A 12,111-nucleotide genomic window follows, 5' to 3' on the forward strand; every position below is an offset into this window, starting at 1 on the left:
ATCTTGAGGAGGACTTTTGTGGGGGATTTCACTTTGCTGTGAAATTTTCTTTCTGTTCATTGGAACATGATTTTGTTTGGTATTTGAAAACCAACAATTCTGTTCTTAGAATGCCACTACCATAAAATAACAATACTTCTTTTGTACATCCCTAAAACATGTATTTATTTTGTGCTGCTTTTGTTCAAACATTGCTACTTTCTGCTTTTTCTGGAAGGTCTAGGATTTGCCAACTGATAATTGTGGTGAGCACAAGATGTTCTTAAAGCCAAATCTGTACATCTTATTTTACAGAGCAGATCAACGCATATCTATGCTTTTTCCCTTTGCACTTGTGGACGCTTTAATTTGTCTTATATGTATTAAAATGCTAATTGCATTGCAGAAAAATACAGAATTTTAAGTTATTATTTTTTATTAATAGTACATTAATTGTATTAGCCATTATAGTGGTTTGTATACTTTATCTTGCAGAGGATTTTCCCCTTCATTCTGCATCATGGTAGGTCAATTCAAGTGGTATACCTGGAGTGGCAAAAGGCTTTGTATTGAATTAAGTCTGTATAAGAAATTAAGCTTCTCAGGTTGGCAGATTTGTGGGTTATTGAAGATTTACTATAAATAATTTTACCTTCTAGTTCTTTATAAATAGTGCCAGTTTTACTAAATGCACTGTAAATAATTAAACTGTATTGTACTGTAGTACATATTTTTTCTTATTTTTATATTATACTTGAAGTTTTATATTGCACTTTTATTGGAAAATGGCCACAGTTTTAAAGATTATGATTTGGAAATATTTCTTTAGAGCACAGTAATAAGATATCAGTCTTAGCATGGTTTAAAACTTGTGATTCACAGAACTGGAAGCAACCCTAAGATTCGGCGCAACAAAATATGGGGAGGACAGAATGGCGGCATTCTTGTGTATAATTCTGGTAAGAGTCCAATGTAGTTACAGGTTGTTTCATTGCTTTTCTGTTGTTTTATATTCCACCTTAATTTCAGATCCAAGTGAAAATATTTCTTGATGTCAATTAATACAGGTCTTGGGTTTATAGAAGATAATGAAATATTTGACAATGCAATGGCCGGTGTTTGGATTAAAACAGACAGTAATCCCACACTCAGACGGAACAAAATCCATGATGGCCGAGACGGGGGTATCTGCATATTTAACGGAGGCAGGGGTAAGATTTATAGCTTAAGATTTAAAATTAAATTGCACAGTTTAGCTTCCCATAGGACTGTCTGCTACCAAGCCTGTGGTTCTGTCATGATCCATGGCTTGTGGTGTGTTAACTTCAGTCAGTGAGGCAAATAGAACGTTTCTAAAAGTTACTTCAGTTTTCTTGGAGCGGAAGGGGGAAATCACTTAGGAGTCCTGCTGGTCACCATCCGTTTTAAAAAAAAACAGATTAGAACAAGAATGAGCTCTCGTGTCCTTAACAGCTGAGTTCCTTACTTCCTATTTGGTATGCTTAATTCTCTTGAAGCCTGAGGATTGTTTCATACAGAGAGCCTTCTACCACTATTATTATATTTCTGAATTGTATCTTTTCATATTTGCATATTTGAAGTAAAGCTATTTTAGTTGCATTCTGAAAGGTACATGGCTATGTCTTGGGGTCCTAGCTGTTGTAAAACACTTTTTTTTTGTATGTTTGAAGTTTGGCAAATCTCCAGTTGTCAGTTGTATAAATTGAGAAATACTGGTTTGAAGGATTGTAAGTGTTGTATTTGATATTGGAGAAGAGTGCAGAATACACCAGGTCAAAATAAGAATAACCTATTAACTGCCAGTGCAGTAAGTTTACAAATGAGAAGTTAGCAGAATTATTGCAGTCATTGGTTATTTAAGAGCAAGATAAATAGTTTCTTACCATTGACAGATTGTTGCATTTTAAAATGTTATATCTATTTAGCTATAGTTTTGTGTCTATATTAATAATCATCTATTCCATAGTAATACAGTGTTGTGCCAGCTGGTGGTGTAGTGGCATCAGCGTTGGACTTTGAGGCAGATGGTCCTGAGTTCGAATCCGGCCGGGTCCCAACCTGGGCAGCAGCAGTATCTGGGTGGAAGAAAGGCCTGGCAATCTACTTTCATATCTTGCCACGAACACCCTATGGACAACCGCACTATTCATAGGGTTGCCATGAGTCGACAACGACTCAAAGGCATTCAACAACAATGTAGTTCACCTGAAACTTTGTGTTATTTACAGAAGTACAGAAATAAGAACACCTCAAATCATATCAGTTAGTCAGCACCTTCTGAGAGAAAATTCCAAGAGCAAGTAGCTTGCACATTTTATTGTTGTAACAGAATAAATCTTAACTGAAAACTGTTAAGATCAGAATTTAATGCAATTCTTTGACATTTTATTGAGGTATCACTGAAAGGTCAGATTTTGGCACTAATGAATAGAACTATTTTGTACTGAGCTTAAAACTGAATGAAGTATTCGAGTCAAGGAAAGTGATTTTTCCAATTTTTTCTTGGAATAGTCGTCAATTTGATTGCTGATTTTGATAGCTTGGGCTGACAATGTATGCTCAGTAAAGTAAGGCATCTGCACTTTGTTCCTCCATAATCCAGCTTTGTTTCATGTGGGGCTGTTATAATTGTAGTCTGAAATATTAGTTGGTTTTTGTGATCAGGATTTCAGAAGTAGATATTTATTAGACCATAAGATCATAGGAGCAGAATTAGGCCACCTGGCTCCGCCATTCAATGGTGTCTGATAATTTTTTTCGATCTCTTCAACCCCAGTTCCCGGCCTTCTCCCTGTAACCTTTGATGTCATGTCCAATCAAGAACCTATCAATCTTTGCCCTAAATATACCCAATAACCTGGTCTCCACATCTGCCTGTGGCAGCAAATTCCACAAATTCACCACCCTTTGGCTAAATAAATTTCTCCACATCTCTGTTTTGAAAAGGCACCCTCTATCCTAAGGCTGTGCCCTTTTGTCCTAGACTCTCCCACCATGGGAAACATCCTTTCCACATCTACTCTGTCTAGGCCTTTCAACCTTCGAAAGGTTTCAATGAGATACTTCCCCCCACCAATCCTTCTGAATTTCAGCAAGTACAGGCCCAGAACCATCAAACGTTCCTCATATGAAAACCCTTTCATTCCTGGAATCATCCTTGTGAACTCCCTCTGAACCCTCTCCGATGCCAGCACATCTTTTCTAAGAAGAGAAGCCCAAAACAGTTCACAGTACTCAAAGTCAGGCCTCACCAGTGCCTTGTAAAATCTTAGCATCACATATGCTCTTGTATTCTAGCCTTCTTGAAATGAATGCTAACATGGCATTTGCCTTCCTCACCCCCGTCTCAACCTGCAAGTTAACCCTCAGGGTGTCCTGCACAAGGACTCCCAAGTCCCTCTGCATCTCAGATTCCTGTATTTTCTCCCCATTTGGAAAATAGTCCACACATTTATTTCTACTACCAAAGTGCATGACTGTGCATTTTCCAACATTGTATTTCATTTGCCACTTTCTTGCCCATTCTCCTAATCTAGGTCCTTCTGCATCCTACCTGTTTCCTCAACACTACATGCCCCTCCACCAATCTTCATATCATCTGCAAACTTAGCAAAAAAGCCATCTATTCCATCATCTAAATCATTTATATATAGCATAAAAAGAAGTGGTCCCAACACTGACCCCGTGGAACACCACTAGCCAACCAGAAAAGGATCCTTTTTACCCCACTCGCTGCCTCCAACCAATCAGCCAATGCTCTAACCATCTTAGTAACTTTCCTGTAATACCATGGGCTCTTAACTTGGTAAGCAGCCTCATGTGTGGCACCTTGTCAAAGGCCTTCTGAAAGTCTAAATATACAACATCCGTGCACCCCGTTTATCTATCCTACTTTTAATCTCCCCAAAGAACTCCCAACAGGTTCGTCGGGCAGGATTTTCCCTGAAGGAAACCATACTGACTTTGTCCTATCTTGTCCTGTGTCAGAAAGTTCGCCTCATCCTTAACAATTGACTCTAACATCTTCCCAACCACTGAGGTCAGGCTGACTGGTCTATAATTTTCTTTCTGCTGCCTTCCTCCTTTCTTAAAATAGTAGAGTAACTTTTGCAATTTTTCAGTCCTCTTTCACCATGCTGGAGTCCAGTGATTTTTTTGAATAATCATTTCTAATGCCACACAATCTCTAACGCTACCTCTTTCAGAACCCTAGGGTGTGCAGTTTCTCTGGTCTGGGTGACTTGTATACCTTTAGGTCTTTCAGCTTTTTGAGCACCTTCTCCCTCGTAACAGTAACTTCACCCACTTCTCTTCCTTCACACACTACAACATCAGGCACACTGCTAGGGTCTTCCACAGTGAGGACTGTTGCAAAATACTCATTTAGTTCATCAGCCATCTTCTTGTCCCCCATTATTATTTCCTCTGCCTCATTTTTTAGTGGTCCTACGTTCACTCTCATTTCTCTTTTATTCCTAACACACTTGGGAAAAAAAACTCTATCCACTTTGATATTATTTGCTAGCTTGTTTTCATATTTCATTTTTTCCCCTCTAATTTTTTTAGTTGCTCTCTTTAGGTTTTTAAAAACTTCCCAATCCTCTATCCACTAATTTTTGCTTTGTTTGCCCTTTCTTTTGCTTTTACATTAGCTTTGACTTCCCTTGTCAGCCACAGTTGTGGTGGTGGCGGCATCCGTCGGTCTGGAGAGACCATGGATCTGTGCCTGTGCCTGCGCAGGGTTGTATGGGAGACCGGCAGTTGCCCAAGCTGCAGGCCTTCCTCTGTCCATGTTGTCCAAGGGAAGAGCACTAGGACCCATGCAGCTTGGCACCGGTGACGTCGCAGAGCAATGTGTTGTTAAGTGCCTTGCTCAAGGACACAAACACACTGCCTCAGCTGAGGTTTGAACCAGTGACCTTCAGGTTACTAGTCTGATGCCTTGCCCACTAGGCCACGCGCCACAGTTGTACTATTTTACATTTGAGTATTTCTTCATTTTTGGAATATACAGGTCCTGCACCTTCCTCATTTTCTCCAGAAACGCGCACTATTGCTGCTCTGCTGACATCCCTGCCTGCAGCTCCTTCCAATTTACTTTAGCCATCTCCTCTCTCATACCACTGTAATTTCCTTTACTCCACTGAAATACTGCTACACTGAAAGCTTTCCTGTTTTTGAGATCATTCCCTCCAAGTCTAGTTGATTTTCTCATTTTTAAATGTCTTTCTGTCCTGGGTCTATTTATTTTATTTAGTTCTACTCCAAATAGTGGTTGTTCTGCTGTAGTGCAAGAGGTTTGTTACATGAAATGTTAATTCATAGTCAAGTCGGTGTTGAAGATCCTGTCACATTAAAATTTGTGAGCGTTCCCAGACCCAAAAAATAACCTACAAAGTTGTGCCAAATAACACATAAAACCTAAAATAACAGTAACATATAGTAAAAGCAGGAATGATATGATAAATACACAGCCTCTATAAAGTAGAAATACTTCCCTGCAATCATTGCAGCACTGTCTAGTGTAGCGATAATCTCACTACTTAGCGCTACTAGCATAGTGGAAGCAATGTTAGAGGAAGCACTGTCATACCAAATACCACATAAAAGTACACAGCCAGTATAAAGTAGAAATAATGTATGTACTGTACCGTGTAGTTTCACTTACTGGAATCAGGAAGACAGCAAACACACTGATGATGGTGTGTTAGACTGGCTCATCGGAGGTTGGGGTGCATGGAACACAATGGGAAGTGTTTTCTTATCAATGCCTTTAAGTGGCCTCGGATTTTCTGAATGGTACACTAGTAGAGGCTTAAGGACAGCATCACCAGTGGTGTTAATCATAAGCATTAGGGTAAATGTTGCCTTTGATGCCTTGTGTCCCTTAGCCTGCTTTTCTCCTATCGAAATAAATGTCTTGCTCGGCAATTTTAGCCCGGAACTTTTCGGCAGCTTCAGCATCAACTGAAGCCCTCTCTCCAGTAAACGTTAAACTACGAAGCTGCCCTCGCCCCAGAAACCGATCAAACCGCCCATGGCTACCTTTAAATTCCATTTTCACAACACTTTCATCACCATCGTCCAGCGCTTTCTGTTTCAGCTTATTAAAAAGGCGGACTGATATAACTTAATTGAATACCACACTTTGTACACCCATCAATCCACTCAAGGAATAGACTTCCCATTTTATCCATTATTGGATGGCGACTAGGAGAGACCACTTTGCTACGAGCAGAACCAACAGTAACATCGGCAGCTTTCAAGAGTCTTTCTCTGCGTATAAATAGTGTGGACAATGCCCTTACTTCGTTCACCACAATCAAAACGTTGAATTATCTCTAGTTTACACTAAGAATAACACCCTTACGAGCTCTCTTAGGCTTTTCCGATATCTTAGAATCCATCTTGCTAATGGATGCACAAAATAAATCAACATAAAGCACAGATGCTCACAGGCACGTGTTTAAACAATGGCGGCTAGATTGCAGTTCCGGGGGAGGAGCTTGGCTGCTTGTGGCACACACTGCCTTTTTTCATAACAGTGAAAGCACCTTCTGTTAACGAAAACAGGTAACTGATGTAGATATTTCGTAACAGTGAGGTGTCGTAAAGCGAACGTTAGAAAAACGGGACACCTATATTTCATTTTGCTTTTAAGGTCCAGAGAGATTTCTAAACAATAATTGTCATTTAAAATGTGTATAGTTTAATGCAAGGTGCATTATTTTTTGGGTAGGTCACATGAAAATAATTTTTAAATATCAGGAATTTCTGGCATCTCATTGGTTTTCTAGTAGAGTGTTAAAGGAGGGAATAAAACAACACAGCCTGTGCAGGAGTGCTCCGTCATTGACATCATCTGTGGGATTTCCATGTGAAATAACCCTCTGAGAGGAAATTCCAAAATGCCTTTGAGATTCAAGATGTAATAACAAACGGTTAAATTCGCCGTATTTGTAGGCACAAAATCTGGGCAATACTTGTGTGTTCATTTATTTACCTTTTGTAAGACTCTGCCTCTAACAAGCATGACCACTAAAATACATGACTGCATTTAAACAATCTCACATAGAGCAAGAAATACAAAAACTCTAAAAATGTACATTGTTATACATTGTATACGTTTTAGATATAAAAGCTGGTTTGAAGAAACAATTCCCATTCCCTAACCAAAAATTGGTTTCCCTTCATGAATTTCAGTTGTCAGCTATAACATCTTAAATTGTTTCAGACAGAACAAGCTGTGCTTGCTCATTTGTTTGCACCTTGCATTGCATGTCGCAAATGTGAGATGCAGCTAATAATCAATCTACTCTCATTCATTTTATAAATTGAGAGCAGCAATGTCAATGCTGATAAACTGAGCTTTTTCCAATCATTTTTGAATCCAGTTGCCAAGAAGTTTATTTGCACAGAATACTGTTTTTTAATAGCATGCACTCACTTCTCATGAAGGACAATGCTGCTATTTCCTAATTGATTCTCATAATTTGGCAAATGACCAGGTTTGTTTTTCACAAATCAGCCCTGTATTCAGAATCTGATTTCTGCTTTGTCACACAGAGTAACACAATTTCCCAATACTCCTTTTTGAGCACAGAGAAAGAACTTTGATCTTGTTAAACAGAATATACTCATCATACTGTGATTCTGGGTTTACATAGTTACATACCGTACCTAAGTTTTTCCTTACTTTAAGCCTGCCTATGAGCATACTCATTGATGTATTAGAATTTCCAAGCACTTGTGTATTTGTATTAAACCATAAGATGTAGATGGAGATTTAGGCCATTCAGCCCATTGAGTCTGTTCTGTCATTGCATTATGGCTGATTTGTTATCCCTCTTAACCCCATTCTCTCATGTGCTCCCATGTGCTTGCAGTCATTATCTTACAGGTGATAGAGGTTGACAGACTGGGAGGTGTTGTCAGCTTGCCTTTGGCAAGGAATTGCACTTCATTTCCCAGATTGTGTGCATTGTAGTCACTTTGTGTAAGTGGTGGAAAGAATGAATGGTTAGGCTTAGGGTTACTGACTAGGCTCTCGAGGTAGTGTGGTGGGGCTGAGGTGGCTGAACAACAAATGATACTGTTTGATAAGATAATTTTATCTAGTGAAGGATTTTTCCCCTTGCTTTCCATCCACCTTATCAGTTTTGAAAGGGTTAAAGACATAAGACATAGGAGCAGAATTGGCCCATTCAGCCCATCGAGTCTGCCCTACAGTCCATCATGGCTGGTCCCAGATCCCAATCAACCTCCCACACCTGCCTTCTTTGATTCCCTGACTCATCAGGAATCGATTAACTTCCGCCTTAAATATCCCCATGGACTTGGCCTCCACTGCAGACTGTGGCAGAGCATTCCACAGGTTCACTACTCTCTGGGGGAGAAAAAATTCCTCTTTAACTCTGTTCTAAAAGGTCCCCCCTCAATTTTGAGGCTGTGTCCTCTGGTTCTGGATACCCCCTCACTGTAGAGAACATTCTCTCCACATCCACCCTATCTAGTCCTTTCAACATTTGGTAGATTTCAATGAGATGCCCCTGCATTCTTCTAAATTCCAGTGATTACAACCCCAAAGCTGCCAAACGCTCCTCGTATGTTAACCCCTTCATTCCAGAAACATCCTAGTGAACCTCCTCTGAACTCTGGAGTGACAACACATCCTTTCTGAGATATGGGGCCCAAAACTGTTGACAGTACTTCGAGTGCAAACTGAAGGCTCAGCATTATCTCTTGGAAATAAATTCTCCTTGAAAATAAATGCCAACATTGCATTTGCCATCTTTACCAAAGACTCAACCTGTAAATTAACCTTCTGGGAGTCTTGCAGAAGGACGTCTAAGTCCTTTTGCACCTCTGATGTTTGAAACTTTCTGCCCATTTAGATAATAGTCTGCACTATTGTTCCTTTTACCAAAATGCATTATGATACATTTCCCATCTGCCACTTCTTTGCCCATTCTTCCAATTTGTCTATGCTGCAATCACATTGCTTCCTCAGCACTACCTACCCCCCATCTATCTATGTATCATCTATAAACTTTGCCACAAGGCCATCAATTCCATTTTCCAAATTATTGACAAACAATATGAAAAGTAACATTTCCAATACTGACTCCTGAGGAACACCACTAGTCACCGGCAGCCAACCAGAAATGGTCCCCTTTGTTCCCACTCACTGCCTCCTGCCTGTCAGCCATTACTCTATCCGTGCCAGTATCTTTCCTGTAACACCATAGGATTTTTGTTAAACAGCCTCATGTGTGGCATCTTAACAAATGCCTTCTGAAAATCCAAGTAAATGGCATCTGTTCTCCTCCCTGCTTGTTACTTCCTTGAAGAACTCTAATGGGTTTCAGGCAAGATTTCTCTTTACAGAAGCCATGCTGATTTTGACTTATTTTATCATTAGTCTCCAAGTATCCCAAAACTTCATCCTTAATAATAGACCCAAACACTTCCCCAACACTGAGGTTAGACTAGCTGGCCTATAATTTCCTTTCTTTTACCTTCCTCCCTTCTTAAATAGTGGAGTGACTTTTGAAATCTTCCTACCCTCTGGGACCATGCCAAAATCAAGTGATTCTTGAAAGATAATGACCAATGCATACATTATCTCTTCAGCAACCTCTTTCAGGACTCTGGGATATGGTCCACCTGGCCCAGATGACTTATCCACCTTAAGACAGTTGAGTTTGCCTAGCACTTTTTCCTTTGTAACAACAATGGCACACACTCCTGCTCCTTGCCACTCACAGATCACTGGCATACTGCTAGTGTGCCCCTGTGAAGACTGATGCAAAGTACCCATTAAGTGCATCTGCCATTTCCTTGTCCCCCCATTACTACCACGCCAGCATCATTTTCCAGTGGTCAAATATCAATTCTCACCTCGCTTTTACTCTATATAACTGGAAAAACTTTCAGTACCCTGCTTTATGTTATTGGCTAGTTTGTCCTCATATTTCATCTTTTCATTTCTTACCACTTTTTTTAAATTGCCTTTTGTTGGAATTTAAAAGCTTCCCAATCATCCAACTTCCCACTCACTTTTGCTACTTTATATACTCTTTCCTTGGTTTTTATGCAGTCCTTAACTTCCTTTGTCAGCCACGGTTGCCTAGCTATGCCATTTAAGAATTTCTTCCTCTGTGGGGCATATTTACTTTCGCCTTCTATTCCCAGAAACGTCTGCTCTGCCATCATTCCCATCAGTATCCTCCTCCAGTCCATCTGGGCAAGCTCCTCTCCCATGCCTCTTAATTTCTTTTATTCCATTGTGATGCTGGTACATCTGACTTGAGCTTCTCCTTTTCAAATTGCAACATGAATTCAATGCTATTATGATCATTGCCTCCTAGAGGTCACTTTGCATTAGGCAGACTAATAAAATCTGGGTTATTACACAATACCCAATCTATGATAGCCTTTCCCCCGAATAGGCTGAAGCACAAGCTGCTCTAAAAAGCCATATCGTAGGCATTCAACAAATTCCCTCTCTTGCGATCTGACTCCAACTTGATTTTCCTAGTCCCTTTGCATATTGGAGTCCCCCATTACAATTGTGATATTATCCTTATTACATGTCTTTTCCAGCTCCCTTTGAATCTCAGTCGCACAACCTGGCTACTATCTGGAGGCCTGTATACAATTCCTATAATGGTTTTTTACCCTTGCAGTTTCTTAACTACTCCCACAAAGTTTCAACATTCTCTGACTGTGTCACCTCTTTCTAAAGATGTAATTCCATCTCTTATCAACAGAGCCACACAATCGCCTATGACTTCCTGCCTGTTCTTTCAATACGAGGTATATCTTTTGATGTTGAAGCTCCCAACTATGGCCTTCTTTCAGCCACGATTCAATGATGCCCACATCGTCATATAGACCAATCTCTAATTGCGCTGAGTTTGTCCACCTTAATCCGAATGCTACCCATATTTAAATGTGGCATCTTCATTAGCTTGTCCATCCTTGCATTCCTATTACATCCATCATCTACTTGTAAACCTGCTGGCTCATCCTCAGCTCTGTTATACTGGTTCCCATCCCCTTGCCATATTAGTTTAAACTAGTGGTCACCAACCTTTTTAAGCCCAAGATCTCCTACCTCAGCCTCAGTGAAAGGCGAGAGCGACAGGCCTGCGCCTGCCCCCCTTGCAGGATCTATCGGCCGACAGAAGTTTGCTTCAGTAGATCGCAGCGAGGTAGCTGTTCTGCTGCTTATGAAACCCTGAGCCTGGATTAGGTTGTCTGCGAATACTTTAGCACCGGGTTCCCCACGAATATTTGGTGTGCTAAGCAGGCTCACAGGCGGTGCCCATCTGACTGCGCTCCAGGCCAGTAGCAATGGCACTTCCTGCTGGCCGCACGAGAGTATCACTGCGTTTACACGACTCTTGACCTCACGTGTGTTCAAGCTCAACAGTGGCTGAGACAGAGAATGAGGAAAGGTGCAACTGACTCATAAAGATGCCTGCTCTGGATCTCTTTATTGCTAATTGCCGACGGGACATCAACCGTCTCGACTTCACCACACCCTGTTCCAATTCCAACCTCACTCCTTCCGAACGCTCTGCCCTCCACTCCCTCCGCACCAATCCCAACCTCACTATAAAACCTGCTGATAAGAGGGACCTGTTGTTGTCTGGCGTACTGACCTCTACCTGGCCGAGGCACAGCTTCAACTCTCTGATACCTCCTCGTATTTACCCCTTGATCATGACCCCACTAAGGAGCACCAGGCCATTGTCTCCTATACCATCACCAACCTTATCAACTCTGGGGATCTCCCATCCACTGCCACCAACCTCGTAGTTCCCATACCCCGCACTTCCTGTTTCTACCTCCTACCCAAGATCCACAAACCTGCCTGTCCAGGTAGACCTATTGTCTCAGCTTGCTCCTGCCCCACCGAACTCATTTCTGCATACCTTGACACTGTCTTATCTCCCCCCCCCCCCCCCCCCCCGTTCAATCTCTTCCCACCTATGTTCATGACACTTCTCACACTTTGAATTTTTTCAATGATTTTAAGTTCCCTGGCCCCCACCGCCTTATTTTCACCATGGACGTCCAGTCCCTATATACCTCCATCTCTCA

General features: G+C 41.1%; 1 protein-coding gene across 2 annotated transcripts in view; it reads left to right on the forward strand.

Moving 5' to 3' along the window:
* The window catches only part of fbxo11b (F-box protein 11b), a 124,873-nt gene that overhangs the window by 95,021 nt on the left and 17,741 nt on the right, over positions 1 to 12,111 (forward strand). For both annotated transcript variants that reach the window (XM_059985704.1, XM_059985703.1), the window contains 2 exons: positions 862 to 938; positions 1,047 to 1,190. In XM_059985704.1, coding sequence (XP_059841687.1) covers positions 862 to 938; positions 1,047 to 1,190 — 221 coding nt within the window. The remainder of the gene's footprint in view (positions 1 to 861; positions 939 to 1,046; positions 1,191 to 12,111) is intronic.

This window comes from Hypanus sabinus, chromosome 12 (assembly GCF_030144855.1).
Source record: "Hypanus sabinus isolate sHypSab1 chromosome 12, sHypSab1.hap1, whole genome shotgun sequence".
Classification (NCBI taxonomy): Eukaryota; Metazoa; Chordata; class Chondrichthyes; order Myliobatiformes; family Dasyatidae; genus Hypanus; species Hypanus sabinus.